Raw genomic sequence first — 24,458 nt, 5'->3', positions numbered from 1 at the left:
GGTGGAGCCTCATGTGTTTTTGACGCCAATGTCGAGCATAAATACCCCGTTGCCATCGTTAACTAATATCTAACAGATATTGGAGCACCTCGGCTTAACCAACAAGTACTCACTTGCCTAAAATATTTCAGTGGACCGTCATTTTTATTTTTATTTTTACCGTTCCACTATTTGGTGCGGTATGGCTTGGCTTATTTCTAATAAATACAGACCTGTAATATTGGAAGCCATGATAACATGTAGATCTGCCAGTGCGCTTTACCTGAGCTTTGGCAAATAATAGGACTTCCAATAAAACCCTTCTATTTGATACCCATGCTTTAAACATATATATACATGTCTAGTTTTCCGTTGTTTGAGTAGCAATAAAGAAATTAATAAAGATGTGAGCTTTCATAACCTCTAATCTCCTTGAGAGCGTCCATCCTCTCAACCGGACTACATATCCCAGAATCCTTGGTAGTCATGTGATGACTCTTGACACGCCCAGTTGAGGAAGTAAAACTACAGTGTTTGACTCCGCGCGTTACCTCCCCTTACAGCCAGAGGGACGCTGGAAGTACCGACGGACAGGTGAGAGACACGCTCTGCTTGCCTGTCTGTCAGCAATCCTTGCTAGCAGGATGCCTTTGTGCGCGCTCGCCACCAGTGTGCGCGCTGTCTATCCATTGAGCGCTGCTGCCCCTGTAGAGTTTAAGTCCACAGCGCGGTAAGAGCTAATTAACTCACTGCGGACCAGAGCTCTGTATTATCAGTTGAGCGCTGCTTCCTTTGTGTAATTCAAACCCATAGCGCGGCTATAGACATCTGACTTAAGGCGCACTAGAGCTTTACATCGTTTATGGGCATTATTTATCTGGTTGCTCTCTCGCGTTAGGCTGCTGTTCATAACCCACACGCGAGCAGAGCTTGAAAAGCGCTGCTGCCTGTGTGTAATCCAAACCCACAGTGCGGCTATAGACATCTGATTTAAAGCGCACTAGAGCTTTACATCGTTTTTGGGCATTATTTATCTGTTTGCTCTCTCGCGTTGGGCTGCTGTTCTAAACCCACACGCGAGCAGTGCTTGAAAAGCATTTATGTATTTATGTGCTTACACTTTGACTAGATAACGGAAAGTGCTTTAATACAATTGCTAGAGTGTTCAAGCTGAAATTAAAATACAGCCTCACAAGCAGGGATTCTGTCACGATGTCTACTAGTGGCAGTTCTTTAATGACTCAGCGATATATGCATGAGAAATTATAAAATGAGGCGCAGGCGAACCTCTTACCTCATCATTTTTTTGGGAACTGATATGCTTGTTCTTTGCATTGTCCTAATCGCCATTAAACAAATTTTCCAGGCCATTAAGGGTCTGTTCCTTGCCATTTGTTCAACTGCGGCCAAAGCCCAAGCTTGGGCTTTTTGGCTTTTTTGACCTACTATTACCACCAGTACAAGTTGTGATTAAGTGTGAAGTCAGCTGCTCGCTAACGTGTCTTTGTATGTCTCTCTCTTTCCACTAGAGCGGTGCTTCAATTACCTGAGCTGTTTGCCAGGTGAGGTGAGGCAGTACTCTCCTGCACAATATGGTAAGTGGGAGTTCTACTACATATCATATGTAGGTATTGTAGTTATATGTAGTAACTAAAACACTACCAAGAGGATTGCTTTATAAATTCTCTTTTCAGATATGGTATACCATGTAATTGTTTTGGATACCGTAGATATACTAACTATATGTTTTTCCCTTGTTTTCGACTATGTTTGTTCTCCTTCGGACTTCACAGCTGGGAGAATGATCCTTCACTAATACCCAGGTGATACCTTTTCCTTTTTTCATATTTTCTTTACACAATATTAGCAGTAGCGACACAGGTCCTGAAGAATGCAGTGGATACCAGTGTGATCCGTAATTCCTGCTGAAACATGTCGACCAACCTGTTGGTAGCTATTAGTTAAAACTACCAATTTCGCTCTTTTTAAGTCTTAGAGACTCTGTGGTCTCCAATAAATAAGTACTTTCCTCAGAGCCATCTAATTTTAAATATCACTACTTTGCACCTTTGCACTATTTCACTTTTCCTCGCACTGCTTTTCAGTAGCCCCCTGCGACCCAGATATAACATCACTGTTTCCCATGTTGTCATTTATGACTAAACTCTTTTCCTATCCTTCATGGTTAGAAGGAACCCACATGATGAAAAGGGCGCCCAGGAAGAGCTACTGATGGGTATTTTTCAATAACTATGAATGATGTACCCGGTCTAGTGAACTAGTATCACTACTTCCATCACATAGTCGTCTCTTGTGAATTCCATACCTCTTGACCCTCCACTATTTTTTGTATTGTGTCTAGTTACTTTCGGGGAATGTAGTGCTGAGTGGTCATTAAAAATGTATCCCTGAGACCCAAACCCATTCTGATTTGTTTGATGCTTTTGTGCGGCTAAGGCCGCGGGTCTATTGTTTTTTCATCCCCCATGTGGTAGACTGACAGATAGGGACTATACGTACCTTCACTTCTTTGTTCTGTGTGTGTTTGTATGGTCATTATATCAATATGGCAACTAACCTTGGCCTTTCCTTCGATGAAGCAGAGGTTCAATCTATCCTGGACGATAATCCTAGCATTCTGGACAATATACCTGTCCCCCCAGTGAGCACTGACGAAGGTTGGGCAAAAATTCTCACTATTAAAAAAAGCCAATCACGGATTTGCGTCCATGGTCTACTAATGGCTGAATATCTATGCGGCAATTGCGCTCCTAGTGGACTAATTGTAACCAATGTCCCTAGACTTTTCTTGGACGATAAAGAATTCTTGAATAATTGGTACCTAATCGCGTGGAAATGCACCCGCGACTGGTTGGTGCTCATAATAAAAACAGCTAAAAAGGCGGCTGATAAGATCTTGGTCGAGATTCAGCTACTTGAGGGTCAGATCAGAACTACACTCTCGAGCAAAATTTTCACGAAAAATCTAGATGAAAATAATAAAGCCAATAAAGAATTCAGAGATTCGATCCTGTTCAAGAAACTAGAGAAATGCAAAAAAGACATTGAAAAATTTGCAACTGAAAAGATTTACCCATACACAAGTGACACTTTTGTCCCTCCAACCTATAACAACAAGGGTCATAAAGGAGGGTCGACGTATGGTACTTCCAGCTCTGGCGATGGGTCTAGCGATTCAGACTCATCTAGCCTAGGTAGTAATACCAATAACAAAGGCAGAGGGAGAGGCAACCGTAGGAACTGGAGAGGTCCTGGTCAGAATTATGTCCAACCTCAGTTTCCACCATGGTGGCAACCTAACCCATGGTCCCAGGGGGCCCCTTTCCCTCAACAGATGATGCCCTTCGGTCCTCATCAATTCTACCCTGACTTTAACTCCCCGGCTTTTTTAGGACAGGGCAGGGGAAGACAGAGGGGGCGGAGGAGAGGCCAACAGCAGAACCAAGTACAGTGGAACTTTGCGCCCCAGTCGATGGGCTTACGGAGTGGCAAACAGATACCTCAGGACCAAACAACAGCGTCAACATCAGGGACGACCTCGTGATTAACCTGAGTTCCAGAACACTCTCAGAGATGGAATTGAAAATGCTCAATAGAGGTTTGGGATTTGTGGCTACGAACATGGGTGACCCGTTCCAGACCAACATTGAGATGGGGAAATTTTTCAGGAAAATCCGCTTGCACTTCCTTTTTGCAAAAGAGAATGAAGGTGTTAGTGATCTTACACTGTGTGACCAGAATACTGGTCTGAAACGACCCTCTTCCTTTAATCCACCGACTACCGGATTGCCAGCGAAGGTCTTGGCCTTTGAGGAGGCGGTGGATAGCGATATCACGAATCTATTACAACAAACCAGCAAGCCATTCATCAATTTCCCTAAAAGGGAACGGCTAGCTTTGAAAAAACTAGCAGAGGACCCCTCGGTAGTGATCAAACCTGCCGACAAGGGCGGTGCCATAGTTGTCTTAGATACTACTACATACCGCGAAGAATGCATTCGGCAACTCAGTGATGTGAAGTCATACCGGAAACTCACTGAGGACCCTACAGAGAGACTATCATTGGCCATCAAACAACACGTTGAAGAGGCTCTATCTGAGGGATGGATAACATCTAAGGAGGCATTGTATTTACAATTGGCACACCCCATTGTCCCTTACTTCTACGTGCTTCCCAAAGTGCACAAACCACAGCGGCCACCCCCTGGACGCCCAATAATATCTGGCATTGGGTCTCTTCTCGAACCCCTCTCAACTTTTGTAGACCACTTTTTGAGACCTATGGTGCACAAGATACCCACATATCTACAAGACACCAAGGATGTCCTGAAGATTTTACCTGACGTCGAGTTTGATGCCAACATAGATCTCCTGGTATCCTTCGACGTAGAATCTCTCTATACGTCAATCCCACAAAGAGAGACTCTTGATGTGATCGAGACCCTACTAAGAGCACATGATCTAGACTCCATCACTCCGGTCTCTTTTATTATGACTTTGGCGAATCTTGAGATGACGGAGAATTATTTCCAGTTCGAGGACTCCATGTACCTACAGGTCTCTGGGACCAGCATGGGCAGCGTTTTTGCCCCGAGCCTGGCAAACCTTTACGTCCATCGGTTTGAAGAAGAAACCATCCTCACCGATACTAACCCCTTTCTCGCCTCGCTCCGCCTTTGGAAACGTTACATAGATGACGTCCTTGTGGTGTGGCGAGGGACTGTGGACGAGCTACTTACTTTCCACAATTGGTTGAATAGCAGGAATGCATTCCTCCGTTTCACTGTTGAGCACAGCAATACACATCTGGCCTTCTTAGACCTCAAGATTAATGTAACTCCGACTGGTCTACAATCTGAGCTCTTTCGGAAACCAATGGCAAGGAACTCCCTGTTGAGCTACGAAAGCTGCCATCCGAAAGCTCTAAGGGACAATTTGCCCTATGGGCAATTCCTGAGAATTCAGAGGAACTGCTCCACCAAGGAGGGCTTCTTTCATCATGCCAAAATACTAGAGAACAACCTACTTGAGAAAAAGTACCCTAAACAACTAATACGACGGTCAAAAAAGAGGGCGTTCTATAACAACCGTGAAAGCCTTCTGGAGCCCACATTTCCAAAAGCCAAAGAATCTCGGATCACCTGTGTCAACACGTTTGGCACCCGTTCCAATCAGATCCAGAAGATCATTAGGAAACATTGGGGTATCTTGAACACGGGTAATGATAATCTGCCCCCGCCTCTATTTGCCTTCAAAAGAGGTAGGAACCTTAAAGACCAACTTGTCCACACTAGACCAAAAGCAGCGACTCCGAGGGCAGTGGGCACACTTTGGGGTATGCCAGCTGTGACAGGCCACCATCCATGTGGGAATTGCGCTGCTTGCCCCCAGACTGCCAAATCTACCACTATTGACATTGGAGGCGGGCGTCTATGGGAACAAAGGCGCTTCACCAATTGTAACAGCCTCAATGTCATTTATTTGATAGTCTGCCCCTGCGAATACAAATACGTGGGTATGACGACCAGGCAGGTCAAGACGCGCATTTCCGAGCATAGGAGTACCATCCGCTGTCGCAAACAGTCCACCAAAATGATTAATCACTTTTTGGAGGTGGGACATGGCCCTGATGAATTTCGACGGACCATTCTAGAACAGCCCCTGATACCCAACCATGTGACAGACATCAGCAAGTATCTGTTCAAAAAAGAACAAAAATGGGTGTACACTCTCAACACAGATAAGGACGGGTTGAATGATGACATCCCGTGGATGTCCCTGTGAGATGCACTCCTCCAGCGCATTGGTGTGCTCTCTAGTCATCTCAACACTTGTAGGGGGTTTGGCACTGATTCTGACCGGTCAACAGGCTACGGTTGCTTTTCTCCAGATCTCGCCCCTTACTGTGAGGTCCAACCTAGGATTCATTTTAATCTTCCACTTTTTCTGACGGTGGAGCCTCATGTGTTTTCGACGCCAATGTCGAGCATAAATACCCCGTTGCCATCGTTAACTAATATCTAACAGATATTGGAGCACCTCGGCTTAACCAACAAGTACTCACTTGCCTAAAATATTTCAGTGGACCGTCATTTTTATTTTTATTTTTATTTTTACCGTTCCACTATTTGGTGCGGTATGGCTTGGCTTATTTCTAATAAATACAGACCTGTAATATTGGAAGCCATGATAACATGTAGATCTGCCAGTGCGCTTTACCTGAGCTTTGGCAAATAATAGGACTTCCAATAAAACCCTTCTATTTGATACCCATGCTTTAAACATATATATACATGTCTAGTTTTCCGTTGTTTGAGTAGCAATAAAGAAATTAATAAAGATGTGAGCTTTCATAACCTCTAATCTCCTTGAGAGCGTCCATCCTCTCAACCGGACTACATATCCCAGAATCCTTGGTAGTCATGTGATGACTCTTGACACGCCCAGTTGAGGAAGTAAAACTACAGTGTTTGACTCCGCGCGTTACCTCCCCTTACAGCCAGAGGGACGCTGGAAGTACCGACGGACAGGTGAGAGACACGCTCTGCTTGCCTGTCTGTCAGCAATCCTTGCTAGCAGGATGCCTTTGTGCGCGCTCGCCACCAGTGTGCGCGCTGTCTATCCATTGAGCGCTGCTGCCCCTGTAGAGTTTAAGTCCACAGCGCGGTAAGAGCTAATTAACTCACTGCGGACCAGAGCTCTGTATTATCAGTTGAGCGCTGCTTCCTTTGTGTAATTCAAACCCATAGCGCGGCTATAGACATCTGACTTAAGGCGCACTAGAGCTTTACATCGTTTATGGGCATTATTTATCTGGTTGCTCTCTCGCGTTAGGCTGCTGTTCATAACCCACACGCGAGCAGAGCTTGAAAAGCGCTGCTGCCTGTGTGTAATCCAAACCCACAGTGCGGCTATAGACATCTGATTTAAAGCGCACTAGAGCTTTACATCGTTTTTGGGCATTATTTATCTGTTTGCTCTCTCGCGTTGGGCTGCTGTTCTAAACCCACACGCGAGCAGTGCTTGAAAAGCATTTATGTATTTATGTGCTTACACTTTGACTAGATAACGGAAAGTGCTTTAATACAATTGCTAGAGTGTTCAAGCTGAAATTAAAATACAGCCTCACAAGCAGGGATTCTGTCACGATGTCTACTAGTGGCAGTTCTTTAATGACTCAGCGATATATGCATGAGAAATTATAAAATGAGGCGCAGGCGAACCTCTTACCTCATCATTTTTTTGGGAACTGATATGCTTGTTCTTTGCATTGTCCTAATCGCCATTAAACACATTTTCCAGGCCATTAAGGGTCTGTTCCTTGCCATTTGTTCAACTGCGGCCATAGCCCAAGCTTGGGCTTTTTGGCTTTTTTGACCTACTATTACCACCAGTACAAGTTGTGATTAAGTGTGAAGTCAGCTGCTCGCTGACGTGTCTTTGTATGTCTCTCTCTTTCCACTAGAGCGGTGCTTCAATTACCTGAGCTGTTTGCCAGGTGAGGTGAGGCAGTACTCTCCTGCACAATATGGTAAATGGAAGTTCTACTACATATCATATGTAGGTATTGTAGTTATATGTAGTAACTAAAACACTACCAAGAGGATTGCTTTATAAATTCTCTTTTCAGATATGGTATACCATGTAATTGTTTTGGATACCGTAGATATACTAACTATATGTTTTTCCCTTGTTTTCGACTATGTTTGTTCTCCTTCGGACTTCACAGCTGGGAGAATGATCCTTCACTAATACCCAGGTGATACCTTTTCCTTTTTTCATATTTTCTTTACACAATATTAGCAGTAGCGACACAGGTCCTGAAGAATGCAGTGGATACCAGTGTGATCCGTAATTCCTGCTGAAACATGTCGACCAACCTGTTGGTAGCTATTAGTTAAAACTACCAATTTCGCTCTTTTTAAGTCTTAGAGACTCTGTGGTCTCCAATAAATAAGTACTTTCCTCAGAGCCATCTAATTTTAAATATCACTACTTTGCACCTTTGCACTATTTCACTTTTCCTCGCACTGCTTTTCAGTAGCCCCCTGCGACCCAGATATAACATCACTGTTTCCCATGTTGTCATTTATGACTAAACTCTTTTCCTATCCTTCATGGTTAGAAGGAACCCACATGATGAAAAGGGCGCCCAGGAAGAGCTACTGATGGGTATTTTTCAATAACTATGAATGATGTACCCGGTCTAGTGAACTAGTATCACTACTTCCATCACATAGTCGTCTCTTGTGAATTCCATACCTCTTGACCCTCCACTATTTTTTGTATTGTGTCTAGTTACTTTCGGGGAATGTAGTGCTGAGTGGTCATTAAAAATTTATCCCTGAGACCCAAACCCATTCTGATTTGTTTGATGCTTTACTTGTCTTCCCCTGTAGAGTAATTTGAGTTACTTACATTTCATTTGGTGGCACTAGGTTGTATGGTAAGGGTTCTGCTGCGTAAATGCTGCTTATGGAGCTGTATGTCGCTAAACCTCCCTTTATGTGGCCGAATTTAGCGTTTCTAATTGCCGGTAGGTAGAGCATGTTGAAGCCATGCAGTGCCGTCTGTGCTTCGCTCCATGTTTCTTGGAGCGAAATTATATCAAATTTTTGCAGGTAAGATTGCAGTTCCAGGTCCGAGATCTTGTCTCCCAGCCCACTGATGTTCCAGGAACAGATTTTCAATGAGTTCTTGAGTGGGGGTGCATGCTGCTTAGAATGTCACGGTCTTTCCGTTTTGATGTTTATTGTCCTGGTAACCATGCTCCACTCCGGTGTGGTCTGCTTCTGTCCACATATGCCCTAAGTGCAATGTGTTCCCCCTGTGCTCTGTGCTGTTGCTGCGCGCCCCTCACAGTACTGAAAATATTTGTGGGCTCGGTTGTCCAGAGTCAGAGTTTTCTTCTTGGCACTTTGGTTCGGCCAACATGGGGTCAGGATACCTTGGTTTTTCAAGTGGCTGGAGTTTATTGCCCCAATCGTTGAACCTATTTTGTTCCTTTAGGATTCTCTCAGCTAGGTCTGGTGTAGCCCAGACTGTTTTTGTTAACTCTGTGCCTAGGCGATCAGGAGATTCTTTAAACTCAACTGACTCCAGGTCAGTGGTTTTTATGTTCTTTAAGGTGTTGATGGGCCTTAGTAAACGCAAGATGTTGCCCCTATTTAGTATATCAACCCGTCCCTTTGAAATGTACTCTGGGTAAAATATGATTGTTGTTGTTGGGCCAGAGTGCCCTGTTTGTGGGTCCAGGGTGTTCTCTGGCAATGTGGAGATCTCTGTTGATGGTGATGGCCCCCGCGCTCGTATAGTCAGTCCGAATAGCTGGCTGTTGTTTGCTGAAGCTTTCTCCATACTTGGCACTGTTGTTTTAATTGTCTCCCCCTCCCTGCAAGTGCTTCTTTGTGAGTCTGTTTTTCCCCTACTGGCTCCAACGGCCCATTGGTTGATAATGTTGATTAACCTTGTATTGCCTTAATGAGTGCCCAGTCCTTTATTGTACTTATCGGCGGTTCCCCTATTGAGCTCCTGCTTTTGGTCCGCGGTTTCTTTTCCAGTCCATCAGTAGTTGATTCATTGGCAATTTTATGCACAGTGATTTCCAGTGCTTTTTCCTGTATTGGACTCTTTTCCTCTTCCCGACCGGGGACCGTATCTACTTCCTCCCTACATGAATAGACTAGTTGATCATCCGTTCGTTCATCCCGGGGACTGTATATTCCATCCTTGCTGTGTGGCAGTGCCTGCATGGGTTTTTGGTTTCGCCCCTTTGTCCTTAGTTTTCTCCGCTGTTTGGATGATAGTTGTGCACCTTCAGTTGGTTCCTATTTTTCCAGGGATTTACTGGACTGAGTGGTCTTACTCGTCAGGGCTGCTGATGTTCCTTAGGCTAGTGCACTGTTGTTTAGCCCTGGTATGGGTAAGTCCCCCTCCTCTGGAGCCTGCCTCCCATCTGATATCTGGGCCGCATTTGCAATTAGCTTAGCCTGTGCATTGGGACCTTGGACTTTTCTTAGCTTTGTTGTTTGTTGGCCACTGATGCTGGTGTGGGCCACACCTGGCACTGATTGAGCTGGCACTGCTTTCCTAATGTTGGCAGGGAGGTTATCCAGTGCTGATGGTAATGTTGCTAGCTTGTCCACAATTGTTACACAGGTGCAGCTAGCCTGGGCGAATTTTGTCTCTGACTGTGCCCTCATGATCAGGTTGTTAAGGTCTGCCAACTTGTCGTCTATGCCAGCGACAAAAATGGAGAGTGAGTTGAGGACTGACAACTGGAGGTCCATCTGGTCTGATTGATACTGCAGTGCGTTCACAGACATTTGCATTGTGTGCAATAGAGTGCACCAAACATCGTCTTTGTTTTGTATTTTATTTTTTTCGATGTTGGGTTTTGGAGAGCTGTTATTTCTTCTTTTTGGCTCACTTCCAGTGGCAGTAGGATAAGACGCGACTAATTCCTCCCATTCTTCAGGAGTAAGATATGATTACTCTGGTTCAGTTCCGTGAGACATTAATAATCCTGTTGGTGCCCGATTCGTGTTGCAGTCAGGTGGAGCTGCGACAGAGACGAGACCATATTGGGTATTAGATTTTTCCCGGCTCAGTTGAGCGCACTCATCTTGTTCTGACGGTGTTTTCCCGACTTCGGTATTTTTTGTTATGTTATAGGAGTCTTCACTATCTCCTTTGCTCATGTTAGCCGTGCTCATATTAGCTGTGCACGCCTCCTTGTGATTACGTGACCCAAGTCTCTCCGGTGAGTCTGGCCCAAAGGTACCCAAGGTGAGAGGGTAATCGTTGCGGTTATCTTCTGTTTTGGCCTTTGATGGCGTATCTGGTCACCGTAAGGGACCATGAGAAGCTATACTGAGCTTCTGGTTTCCGGCAGCTTCCACATCTCCTCCTAATAGCTGTGGGAACATTTTGTCCAAGGATCCATCCTTGACGTCCTTATAAGGGGTGCAGTTATAGTTATAGGGGATGCAGTATTGGTCATTTCCCCCTTTTTTTCCTCCATACCTCCTTTTCCACCCTCTGCAGTTGTTGTTCTGTGGCTCACCGCCTGTACGGGCGTGTTATGCTTGCACTCACTGTCTATTGCGATGTTTATAGGGAGGGCTATCTCCAGATGACTCAGGACATCGTATCCCGGGTGATCGTTTTTCTCGATTCCCTGGGTCTTTGCCTCCTTGATTTTGGCCGGTGCGACTTTTCCCTCTTTAGGGCTCGCATCTCCACTACCATAGCTTTTGCCGGTGACTGATAAGCCTCTACAGTCTGGCCCCTGCTGCTGCCATTGCTGCTGCTGTTGTGCCAACTGGTGTTCCATTTGATGTGCATATAGAGGTGGGAGTGGATCGGAGAGGTTAGTTACTTTACTGCTATTTATACAGAGTACCAGCCCGGCATCCTTTAGGAATGAAAATTTTGTGTAAATTTTGGGTTGGTAACTTGTCTTGAGCAGGATAGGGTCGCTGCTTGTACTACTTGCCAACCCGCTTGTCTGCCGCTGTAGGGATATCACACGCAGCTCCTACCGCCGAGGAAAGCTTGCAGCGGATGTGGTAGCAAACTCCTGGTTGCTAACTTCGGAGGTATCTCATGCGGCTCATGCAACTCCTGCCGTTGCCACTCTTACTGCTACTGGTGTCTCGCCGCTGTAGAGACTTGCAGGCAATGTGAGCCGTTGGGAGCTGACTTTTTCCCCGCTTCCCCCCGCTATTTGGCAGGCTGTTGCCCCGCTTTTAACAGTCCCGCTGGGAAGACTCGCAGCTCCAGTCACTATGGCAGACTCCCCCTCAAGGGTCCTGGTTAGGCTCACTTGCTGGGGGTGTCTTTGGCGGCTTTTCGGCAGCTTTGTGTGGCTTTTGGTTTTCGGTGCGGCTGCAGAGGGGTCGCACACCACACGCCACAGGGGGGGAATTGCACACGGCGGCAGCGGCAGGACAGCCTGGAACCGGGAGCCGTCACCGATCCATAGCCTCTCGCGCCAACACCCACAGCAGTCTCGAGCCTCGAGCCTCAGCAAAACGTGGACTGGACGACTGACTCCGGAATCTGGGGATCACGGTTCGATCCCCGGGGCCGGTGACAGATTAGCCCAGCACCATGTGACTCTGGGCAATAGCTTGCTTAATCTTCCCGACGGCCCCCAGCGCCTAGAGACCCTCACGGGTGATTGTTTGCGCTTTACAAATGTGGATTATTATTATTATTATAGCCATTTGACATTCCCTACTTTTCAGATCATTGCTACTCTCCGCCTGCTGTTTTGGAGATACCTTTGGAACAGACAGGGGAGAGGAAGTGTCAGATAGGAGCAGCTGAGTGCCTCAATCAGACAGGTGTCCATCAGACACCTTTTTGGGGTGCTTGGGGGGGCTTCGAATAATAGATGGGGTCTTCACATTATGTGAGGGGGGCTGTATAAGACATTTACGTTTGCGATAAATTAATCTGTGTAATGGAGCTTGTGAGGGGATTATTCGTGAGACCATTGGGTTTATGATAGACAGGAAGGAGTGTCAGAGGAAAGCCTGGGAGAAAGATGAGAGGAAGGTTTGCAAATGCAGCATGTTTGAAATGGACGGTACACGTGAGGAGGTGGAGTCGGAAAAGTGATGTCTGACTGATGCGATTTAGGGTAGGTGTGAATGGGGACAGACTCGGATTGGGATCACAGTTATGTCTGGGCACTCCCAAAAAAGCAGCCCATATTCCCAAATGGATAGTATTTTTTTGTGTAGTTTTATATTGCATGAACTCGGTCCAAGACATTGAAGCAATTGCCAGAAACTGGTCCCAGAATGCTTGTTTCCGGTCCAGGAAAGACATGAATTGGCAGTTCAGGCTGGACTGTTCCCATGAGGCAGAAGGTCAGACTGATTTGCATATTGCCATGTCTGAACTGAGGTGGCGGAGTAAGCTAAAGAATGATGATGGATTAAACCCAGATCAGTTGACTGGGGGTGAGTGCTTGCAATGTTCAACACTCCGTCCATCATCCCCTTTGGTTTTGCTAATGTAACTGATACTTATGTAAAGAGCTCTAATGCCTCTGGTTTGCTAATGTAACTGATACTCATGTAAAGCGCTCCAGTGCCTCCGGTTTGAGTTTGCGCTATATGAAGCTGCAAAAAATATATATATATTTTGAACTTTCTCTCATTTGCATCAGCCTCCCTCCTCAACTGAGCTGCGTGGTATGTCCTTTTGCATGTGTTCCTCAGTGCTGCCCTGCTGTGATGACGTCCATGTGCTGTGGTGTGCGTGTTGACGTCAGTGGAACACACATGAGCTGAGGTTCCACCAGTTGCTGAGCTCAAATGGAGACTGAGGTGCAGAAAGTATAGTTCTTGGTGGGTGCTATGCTATAGCCTTACTTAAACTGGAATAAACATCCTTAAAGTACCTCTTGTCCGTTGACATTTTGTACCCTTGCTATGACCTTGCCTCTAGGCTAGATTTAAGCCATAGGGCCTATGACCACTTCCTTTGTGATGAGATGGCATTACTGATAGCTTCCATCTGTAACCTTTGTTGGCTGGTGCTGCTATCCAGAACCCTTGTTGTGTTCGCGCAAAAACAACTAGTGCTGATGAGTTGACTGACATCACACAGCAAGGTTCCATTTCCCATCCGAAAGGCTGCAGAGGCAGGAGAGATGCTCAGATGGCAGAGAATATGGATCACAAACAGTGAAACCAAATGACCAGCTTCCAAAGGGTCATAAACCTTGAGCACGAGGTGAGAGGGTTAGTGGGTGACCCTGAGGGGCTGAGACATCTGTACGGCAATCAGCAAAAGATATGGGCCTCCTTGGCTGTCTGTGAGATGCCTTGGACCTTAAGCGCCCCAGGGGTACCAGAATTACACCCAGTGGAAACAAAAACACCGTCCAGTGTCCCCTATCCCTATCCATGGGTGCCGGGAGCTTTGACAGCCGAGCATCAGTTAAGGTCGCTCGTTCTTGGGACACTGTCTAATATCGTCACACATTTGGGCCGGTTAGGGCTGCTGCAGACGTCAGGGGCCATTGTTAAATTACGGCAGGTTCAGCACCATGGAGGGGGCTGGGCTGGCGCTGCCCGTGGTGCTGACAGCAGTTGTAGTAAGAGTCTTTGGAGCAACACAGGGGCTGTGAAAATACGGCTATCACAGCCGGAGCCGAGGATCCAGGGACATACGTGAAAGGGTCTAAATCCCGAGCCCTTTCTGAGGCTCGGTGGAGGCCTTAACCCTTTGGTAAAAGGAAAAACCTTCTTTACCCGTCATCTGACGTCTCAAATCCTAGCCCTGCTTTCGGAGGCAGATTTTATTTATAGCTTTTAAACCGGTCTTGCTGCAGATCTCAAGCTCTTGCTCTTCTGACTCCTTTTAGACATTTTTCCGGTGCATTGTTTTATTAAAGGGAACATCTGGATCTCAATAATAAGTGTTAGTGTCGCTCTATGTTATATTCTATTCTATCTGGTACCAACATGTCCATCATTGCCCTTGAGCTAAAGTTCGAGTGCGCGAGCACAGCTCCCACTAGAGGGGCGCTGTGGAGCCCTGGATCACCACTGATGCCCAAGTATCCCAAATCCTGGACCAGGCAGTAAGGAGATCCTACAGCAATCCTAACGCCCAGGTGCTCTCCATCATCAACAGAATCTATAGAGAAGAAGCCGCCAGCGTGAGAATGGGTCATCTGGCTGAGCAGGATAGCGCGGAGACCTCGGCTTCAAAACTCCAACACTGTCCCCACTATCTGATGGTGGGAGTCTCCTGTGCTCCTGTGGGGGTACCCTAGGAGACAGCTTTAAGATAAGCCTCTCGTGTTGTGCTTCGATCTCATAAAAAAGTGTTTTAATTCTGGAACAAAACTGTTTTAGATATCCCGTTGACTATAAAACTGTCGTTTCTACTACAAGAGAGGTTAAATGAAAGCTAAAGTTAAATATGCAGAATTTTAGTCAGACTACCAACTTTCCCACTTGCCTCATCTTCTTACCATTGTGGAGACTTCTCTTTCGATTCCACTGCCTCAATCGAGATGAACAAAGGCAGTGATGGAGAATGGCATAGGAGTTGAAAAGGTGTGGCCTAGTGGCTAAAGAGTGTTGCAGATGTGGTCAATTGGCTTAAGAGTGTTGGGAATGTGGTATAATGGCTTAAAAGTGGTGGAGATGCCCCCCAGCCCACCGCCCTAGCAGAATGGTGGATGGGGCGTAGACTGGCGCGGCATGATGAAACAACCGGCTTACTAGGCGTGGGGATGCCCACAAAAGCATACTAAGATCTGGGGGGAGGTAGAGGGCGTACTATGGGCTTGAGACAAATCGGTACACACGCATAAAAAGAGGCATAGTTTTGGAAAGTGATGGGGGCTGTTTACAGACCGGTGAGATGAGCATATTTCAGGAAAACGGAGAGGTTATGTTTCTGCCCTCGTGCAGGTGGGTGCCATGAAAAAAGACCATAGGTTTACACAGACTATATGGGCGTGTTTCCATGTAGTTGAAGGACATCTGTTGTAGCACCTACAGGAGGAAGGAGCTACATGTACACAGGTGACATGGAACTGTGTGCACACATACAAGATCGAGACAGGTACACGGGGAGGCTATACGTACGTAGGCAAACGCAGCTCAACAGGTGCACACCTACTTGAACACTGCTATGTGCTATGTGCCTCAGCTGGCTTTTGTCCGCTTTCATTTGGAGGGCGCAATTTGAAACTTGCCAAAGCCAACTCTTGCCTTCCATCCTTCTGAGGTTAGTAAACCAATAAACTGGGTGTTAGTTACTTTTACATACATACATATATAATAGAATAATTGAACAACATATATATGTGTGTGTCTATACACACACACACACATATATATACAAAATTATCAAAACATTTACAATTTCAACAAAGTATACAGATTGTGTTGACCACAAACCTCCGGTACAGGTAGAAGTGTCCAGAGATAATGGAAAAGGATAAAAATGGGATAAAAATAGTGTCTCACCTAAGAATTTATTTATTAGAAAAAAGAGGGGTAGGCACTATTGATAAAGGAAAGTGCGATATGATGGTAATCGTGTTACTGGATTACCGCATGTCTTGAAAAATGTGTCAACATGTTTCAGCTCTCTCGGCCCAGCCGGGTCTACGGAGCTTTCGTCAGCACTTCTATCTGTACCGGAGGTAGCCTCGGGTGAGGCAGGCATCCAGCACGTTACTCGACTACCCTATGAATACGCCATGACTCCTGAGGGGGCGGATAAAAGATACACCGCAACGATAAAACCAGGATGTCTATGAGGGTTTTCGAATTCAAACCAAAGGTTTTGTAGATACCAGTGTCCATTCTATTTTTGATTATCGTGGACATGCAGTACAAGACCAAAAGGAATTCATGTTGCCTGGATCAAAAATCAGGGACAGAAACAGGAGGCAGTGGGCAATGAACATGACAAAAAAAGGAACCGGTGCTTTGCGATGCACCTTTCACTTGCTAATGCTTACTTTATATATGATTGGGAACCTCAGGAGCCAATATCTGGACTGACCACCATCTTGGAAAGGACAATGTATTCCGCCTCTCTCCTCTCCTACATGCGGTGGACTGAGTACGTGAGGAATGAGCCCAAGTGTCGCCTCTTTCATCCAGTGCAGAGCTCTGCTGTCCTGCTCCGCTCTTACCACCCGACAGTCCTTGCAGGTCATGGAGCACCGCTCCAGATGACCGCATCTTCAGAAATGATGGAGGAGCCGTGCAGCCCCTTGCAGATTCTGAGCCATCTTGGAACATGTTGCATGACAGTGCACTGAGTGCACCATTTTCCTTTGAAGCTCATTGCTTATGGTAACCTTTCGGCGCATATGTAACACCAACATACACACAGAACTCGAACCCTTTGCATGTCTTACACTTGTGCACACTCTTACTCGCTCACAATTCTACACTCCTAGAACCATTTTCTTTGCATATATATCCAAACCTTTATGACCCACTGCCAGTCACTGTCACAAAAACAGCATCCTGGAAAAAACAAAAACACCTAGAGAAGTAAATTAAAGACACACTTCTGAAACATACACAAAGAGCTACCTCATCAATATGGATTATCTTAATGTGTTTACAGTAATTGCTCAGATATTGTTCCTAAGAAATTGATCAGTATTTACCTGCAAAAACACAACAATAGAGGGTCCCATAGAGACACGTTCAATGGTCAGTTTTTAATTACTGCAAACACAAGGAGATGATGGACGGGGCACTGCATCTTTTCAGACACTCAACCCCAGTCACAGATCTGTTTTGAATCCTTCATCATTCTTTAGCTCACTTCAGCACCCCAGTTCACCTCCAGACATATGCAAATCAGTCTTGACCCTGTTCCTCATGGGAACAATCCATCCCGAACTGCCAAGCCAGGTCTTCCCTGGAACGGAAACAAGGATCTTGAGACCAGTTTCAGGGTAACACCTCTTATCAGCCAAGCTAGCTTGAATCCAGTGGCAAAGGGAGCAAAGGACCCATGTCTGGGCATATCCTGACAACTAAGGGCGAACAAAGCAAACACAAGGTGATGATGGACGGAACGCTGAAACTTTTCAGACACTGACCCCCAGTTACAAATCTGGGTTGAATCCATCATCATTCTTTAGCTCCCTTCACCTCCCCAGTTCAGTATCAGCCATATGCAAATGAGTCTTGACCCTGTTCCTCATGGGAACAATCCAGCCAGAATTCCCAAGCTAGGTCTTTCCTGGACCAAAAACAAGCATCCTGGGCCCAGTTTTGGGGTAACTCCCCTCATCAGCCAGGCTAGTTTGAATCCAGTGGCAAAGGGAGCAAGGGGCCCACACCTGGGCATACTTTATCAACTTAGGGCGAACAAAGCAAACACAAGGAGATGATGGACCAAGCACTGAAACGTTTCAGACACTCACCCCCAGTCACAGATCTGGGTTAAATCCATCATTGTTCTTTAGCTCACTTTGCCACCCAAGTTCAGACCAAGCCATATGCAAATAAGTATTGACCCTGTTCCTTATGGAAACAGGCATGCCCTAACGGCCAAGCCAGGTCATCCTGGGACTTGAAAGAAAAATCCTGCGACAAATTGAGGATTAACACCCCTCATCAACCAGGCTAGCTTAAATCCAGTGGCAAAGTGAGCAAGGGACCCACGCCTGGGCATACCCTGCCAACTTATGGCGAACACAGAAAACAAAAGGAGATGATGGACGGAGCGCTGAAAGTTTTTAGACACTCACCCCGCCACAGATCTGGGTTGAATCTATCATCGTTCTTTAGCTCACTTCGCCACCCCAGTTCAGACCCAGTCATATGTAAATCAGTCTTGACCCTGTTCTTCATGGGAACAGTCCAGCACGAACTGCCAAGCCAGGTCTTCCCTGGACCGGAAACAAGCATCCTGGGACCGGTTTCGGGGTAACACCCCTTATCAACCAGGCTAGCTTAAATCCAGTGGCAAAGTTAGCAAGGGACCCATATCTGGGCATACCCTGCCAACAAAGGGCGAACAAAACAAACACAGAGATAATGGGCAGGGCGATGAAACTTTTCAGAAACGTACCCCCAGTCAGACTGGGATGGTGAAGTGAGCCAAAGAGCGATGATGGATTCAACCCAGATCTGAGACTGGGGGTGAGTGTCGGAAAAGTTTCAGCGCTCAGTCCATTAAACCACACTTGGTTAGCTTTGCCCATCCATCCTCCAACCCAATCCCAGAGAAAACGTTTTTCTTTTCTTGTGGGTTGGCCAAGGCTGCATAGTATCTGGCTGCCCTGTACTTAACTAGTTGCTGAGAACTGCCACATAGCACCATCCACATGTGACACTGTCAGCCAGTCACAGCTTTTTAGCCAATAGCACTTTGAAGTGTGAGATACATTGGGCCTTCTGTAGAGTTTGGCGGATGGGTTACTCCTCGTACTACAAGTGCATTATACCCTAATGGCACTTGTAATATGGCGGACGAGATATTCACCACATTTTGACAGAGTAACTCATCTGCTGAACTCTGCATAAGGCCCATAGTTTTGATTTTCTCAATTTTGGTATTGACCTGCTAATGCCAATATGAGGCTCACAGTTGGTTCACACAGGCCAACTTGAGGTGTAAGGAGCACCCAGCTAAATGTAAAGACTGAACACAAACATTCTTGTCTGTCTGGCAAGTCCAAGTGACTACAAGGATTACAAAACACACATTCCTGCGATCTCTTTATCATATGTGACCAGCTAAAAGTAATCAATTAAAATGTCTGAAGGGTTTGGACAACTGAATTATGTCAACACCGAGTCACACTGAGACAGACTAATATACAGGGAAAGGATGGGGGGGGGGGGGTTCCAACATGCCGGTGCCTCTCTCGTGTCGATAAGGCTGGACAGAGTCTGTCAGGCAGCCATTTTGTCAAGTCTATAAATCAAAAACCGCATATTTCAAATCGGCCCATGTGCAACATGCAACAAGGTCCGTCTACTGTATGCAGCCCCTTTCCTCTCACTCGTTGCCACTAGAAGTGCTCAAGGTTGCTGAGCGCCCCAGGCCACGTGTGACTCCTTGAGTCAGACCTGTTTTTGATGCAAAGTCACATTGCATTCTGGGACTTGTAGTTTCTAATATCATATAACCTTGAATGCAAACCCCTGCACATTACATAACTCAAATTGACGCTCTGATAAGTGTGACCAACTGTCTAAGGAACCAAACATTAAACTGTTATCAATTTTTAGCGCACAGAAGCAGCTTCCTCGCAGTAAGAGGCGCTCTATAAATCAGACAAAATACACTAAAAAGCGCCTGTCTCCTGAAGTCCACAGATCACCGAATAATCGCTGACCCACCCACCAACCACTCACCAGAGTGACCAATCGCAGGGTCCGTGCTTGTGCCCCTAGCTGGGCACCAGCCAGAAAGAGGATGGCAGCTGCGAAGGGGGCCACGAGAGGCTGGCGCCGGGACATGGTGCCGGTGGCACGGGCGAAGGAGGTCTCCTCGCTGACTAGACGCCACACGATAGTTATACCGTGGGCTCCCCTGCTTGCCCACCCTCCTCCTGGCACTGCCCATCCTGCTGACTGGCCACAAAAGGCGTGTTTGTGTTCGCCCGCCGCGCGACCGCACGAGGAGGCCCCGGCGCACGAGCGCGCGTGTGTCCGCCGAGGCACAAACACCTCCTCGGCGCGTCTGGCGCAACCATTCATTTCCCTAATCTGTTTGGGTGATGAGATTCTCGGTGATTTGTTTGTTGGTGGATAAAAGTGTTTTTTTTTTCTACAGAAAGTGAAAGTTAAACGCTTTGTCTAATTACTTTCAAAACATTGCGGCTCGATGACGCACGTGGCCGCCAAGTAGTAAATGCCACCATTTTAACCCATAACCTTTACCCGCAGTGGAAGCCTACCCGCTGTAGTGTTAAGGAAGGCCACGGCTGCGTGTTATTATTGGATCACACGCGTGTACCTGCCATAAGGCCTCACGTCACGTGCTATTCACCCAAGCTCAATGAACATTTGTGAGATACGGGAAATGTATGGGCCCCTTATTACGTTCTACAGGGGGGAAGGGGCATCATTTTTCGGTATGTCACTGAATACAATAGCGTCTCATCTATCCCTGGGTAGTGTAGGCGCCTGCCCTAAGGAATAATCCTATTCACGACTACGGTAAGGAATTAGCCGCCCATGGGCTTACTGCGCCCTATGTGACCTCACACCTGCCCCAGGGATTGGGTTACCACTTGCCCTAAGACAAGCTTTCAAATTCATGTTTCAAAGATGGTGTCATATGCCCTTTTGCAAGAAAGTGTTATGCCCCCTCCCATTCTCAATTTTGAGAAAGTAAAAGGTGGCCAAAATTGGTAACTCAAATCCCTTGATCTCTGAGCTATTTGATGGCTAAGTCCCTGGCTTTCACATGGACACTAAAAGACGAGTTCGCTATTTACGTGTCCACGGTTGTCTTCCTTAGGGCAAGTAGGTACATGTTCCACTCCTCATGCCTTTTCACGTTTAAAATAGAGAGCTGTGACTTTTGCAAAATGGAAGTATTGTTGTGCCTGATAACAGTACATCTTCACCCCACACTAACACAATACTACCACTGGTTGAGAAAATGGGCTCCACACACAGCTGTCACTTGGCCGTTCTTTTACCGACATGACCAGTATTTAATGTCCTGGCTGGTGGAAAAATTCGGATCATCACCTAAAGTCCTTTCCTCTTCTCAATACATACTTAGAACACAAATATAAAAATAAAGTACTTTAAAATGTGTTCTAGAACTGCCTTAATGAATTATGACTTGTAGTTTAAGTAAACAAAGGCATTTCATATAAAGGCCTATTTAAGTAAAATGTCCGGTCTTTTGCAGAATCTTAAAACAGCAACAAATGGTCCAGTAAAGGTGGGAGCCCAAGGCCGATAGAAGGACGACATAGCCAGCCTGCACTAAACTGGGAGCTTTGAACTCAGACAGAAGTCCCCTGCGTGACCCTTGGCTCCAGGAACAGATCCCAGCATGGTGTCTTCCAGAAGGTTCTAGATCCGACTAGAGGGCAGATAACGAGAGGGAAGAGTTGGTGGGTGCGTGGGGCATCAAAACGGGAAGTTCATATCTGCCCACTTTACACACACCCTGTAGTATAGGAAAGTGGTCTTGGATTATGCATTTGGTTAATTGCATTTGTTGTCTAAAATTCTTCATTTTACCATCTTTCAAAGACTTGTCCACAGATTCCTAATGATGAATATATTAAACAAGTGGGGTCTTCAGGTATCTCCTTAAGACCATGGGGGCAGTTTCTGAGCAGGCTCTGGTTGGGGCGGACTGGGACAGAAAATAGTCCTGGGTACCAAAACGAAGTGGCACTTATTAGCCAATCAGATAGGACAGAAAGTGGCCCTCATTTACAGATCAGGGCACTTTTGAACTTGTAAAGACACAGCTGTAAAGGTGTTTGCAAAGTGGGGACACTGCATACTTTTGTGTTTGCTGCAGGCAATGTTTGTGGTAATATCAGGGAAATCAACAGTAAAAAGTGACCCACCCAACCATAAAACAGGTCCACAAACCGCTCCATACACTAACCTGTCAGACCAGCCCGTCTGGCACTGCCTGGCAGTACAGTTGACCCTACAATAACTGCTGGCAGGAATTCCTCCTGCACATAGCATGGAGAATACAAGAGGGTAAACAACCCAGAATTGGGGCTAAATCAGTATGAAATATGGGCTGGTAATGCCAATCCGTGCATGTTAGTCCCCATTCTGGGCAAAAGTATTAAGACAGTGTGGGTCAGGTAAGAATGGGTGTCCAGAATCCCGCTTCACGTTCTGCTAGTCATTGGCCTCTTAGGCCCGATTACATCAGGACTGAACACTGCAAATGGAAATTGTGCATCCTTTAATTTCAAATGCGGAGCACACTGTGGGAGCAATGGGCGCCATGTGTGCATGGTTTATAATCCCGCTTGGGGCCCTAGTGGCATAATACAAAGTGATGACCCTCCTACAGATTGTGGAGAGGGGCCCCTATTCTCCCACATCTCACAGATATTCATTGGCCTTGTGCTGAATTGGGGCCTCTTGAAGAGTTGGGGTGGGGGGCGGGATAAAAAGGTATGATGTGTGCTTCCCCCCATCCAAAGGAACCTTCAGCATGTTGTCAGTGATTAAATAAAATAAGCTGCCCGTATGGGTTTTAGAAAGGTGATGGTTCTGTGTGCTTTACTCTTAAGACACAGCCTCTTCACCTTTATAGAAACACAAGATGGGCATTTTATTCACGCAGTGCCACCCACAAATGCGCACTTTAATTGTTCTAACCAAGGAATGTTTTAAAATATGTTCACTCTGAGTTGATTTTAAACAGAACGACCAAGTTAAGCATTAACTGTAAACTACGTTCCAAACACTTACAGGAGGGGAAATGACATTTGTTTTGCTCGTGTCTGGCGTGTGTTAGTTTTTTCCAGGAAGGGGCGGCGTTATGGAGTGTTCTTGGAAACTTTATTCAATGGCACCCTGACCTCTAAGGCCTGCCCTGCACACCTTGTGCCTGTCACCTACATCTTGTGCCTGTGGGTTGGGAAAGGTTCTTAATCACGCCAAAGCTTTCAGGCCACACCCCATCCTGGCTTCGGTAAATCACTGCTTTTGTTTAGTAATATTAAAGTGACTAAAATTCTAACTGTAGGAGAAGAAAATACCAAGGCCCAGATTTACTGTCCTTGACGCAACAGAGCACTTACTGAAATGCTGCAGCGCATGGGCAGAAACTGGCGCAGCACGAGACAGATCAATGTTCACCTGCCAATGACATCCTCGGCTGCTTGCATGAATCTGGCTGTTGTACATGAAGCTCAGCCTTGTACCGGTGCACCAAAGTCAGTCAGCCATGTCTAGCATAGGCTTGGTACTCGAGGACCATCTTCCAGTGCAATGTCGTACATGTAGACAACAGCCATGGGTTCAAGCATATAAGGTGTGTGATTTAGGAGAAAGCACACCTATTGCACACATAGGATTATTATAAGCAATATTCTGCTTTACCAATTGCTTCCACCGGATTCTGGGGCATATTATTAACAAATAGCGATATTTATCGCTAAGTAGGGTTAGCGGCAATTTTTTTATCGCCGCGCATCACCGGATTTTATCGCTGAGATTACGTGCTATTAGCAACGTTTATCTCAAAAGCGATAAAATTTCCGGCGACAGCGGCGAAATCTGTGAATATCGCTGAGAATACAGCGATATTCATGCATTATCGCTAACAGGGTCTTAGCCATTTTATCCACCTCCCATTGGATACAATGGCTAAGAACTGGTCTGAGCGGGCGTTAGTTTTTGGAAATATTCGCGCTTAGCGCGAATATTTCCATCGCTACGCCTGTGTTAGTAATAGGCGATAGCGATGTTAGCGACTGCTTTCAGTCGCTAACAGGTTGGGTACGCCCACTTTGCATGTCATTAGCGATAAATATCGCTGACATGCAAAGCGGGCCCCAAACCACTCGCTATCGCCTACAAGCTGTCGCTAACTGCTGTAAGCGACAGCTTGATAATATGGCAATAGAATTATCGCCACTCAGCGACCGAAAACGGCCGCTAAAGCGGCGATAATTTCCTATCGCCCCCCTTAATAATATGCCCCTCAGCTTGGTGTTATGGTTTGAAGTAAGCCAGATCACACTACTGACCTGGCTCTTTACTAAATCCTTTTATTTTAGCACTGCCCCCCCTCCCACACACATCCATTTCCCTCCTGACTACATTAAGACGGGTTCGCACAAAGAGGCTGGTACTGCGCAAGGGTCACTATTAGGTGCAAAATAGCTTTTACGCATGAAAGTTGATCAGTTACTGATATTTGCCAGTGCAAACTTTTGGTAAATCTGGCCCCAAGTGTCCAAGGAGGTCAGACAAAATTTAAAA

At 46.2% G+C, this 24,458-nt stretch overlaps 1 protein-coding gene across 1 annotated transcript in view; it reads right to left on the bottom strand.

The window, feature by feature from the left end:
• Positions 1 to 20,003, bottom strand: part of LOC147701487 (testicular acid phosphatase homolog) — a 196,600-nt gene extending 176,597 nt beyond the window's left edge. The window contains exon 1 of the mRNA XM_086928661.1: positions 19,881 to 20,003. Coding sequence (XP_086784787.1) covers positions 19,881 to 19,985 — 105 coding nt within the window. The 5' untranslated portion in view covers positions 19,986 to 20,003. The remainder of the gene's footprint in view (positions 1 to 19,880) is intronic.
• Positions 20,004 to 24,458: the final 4,455 nt, after the last annotated feature.

Source organism: Lissotriton vulgaris, chromosome 7 (genome assembly GCF_964263255.1).
Source record: "Lissotriton vulgaris chromosome 7, aLisVul1.2, whole genome shotgun sequence".
Classification (NCBI taxonomy): Eukaryota; Metazoa; Chordata; class Amphibia; order Caudata; family Salamandridae; genus Lissotriton; species Lissotriton vulgaris.
This window is presented reverse-complemented; position numbering and strand designations above follow the sequence as displayed.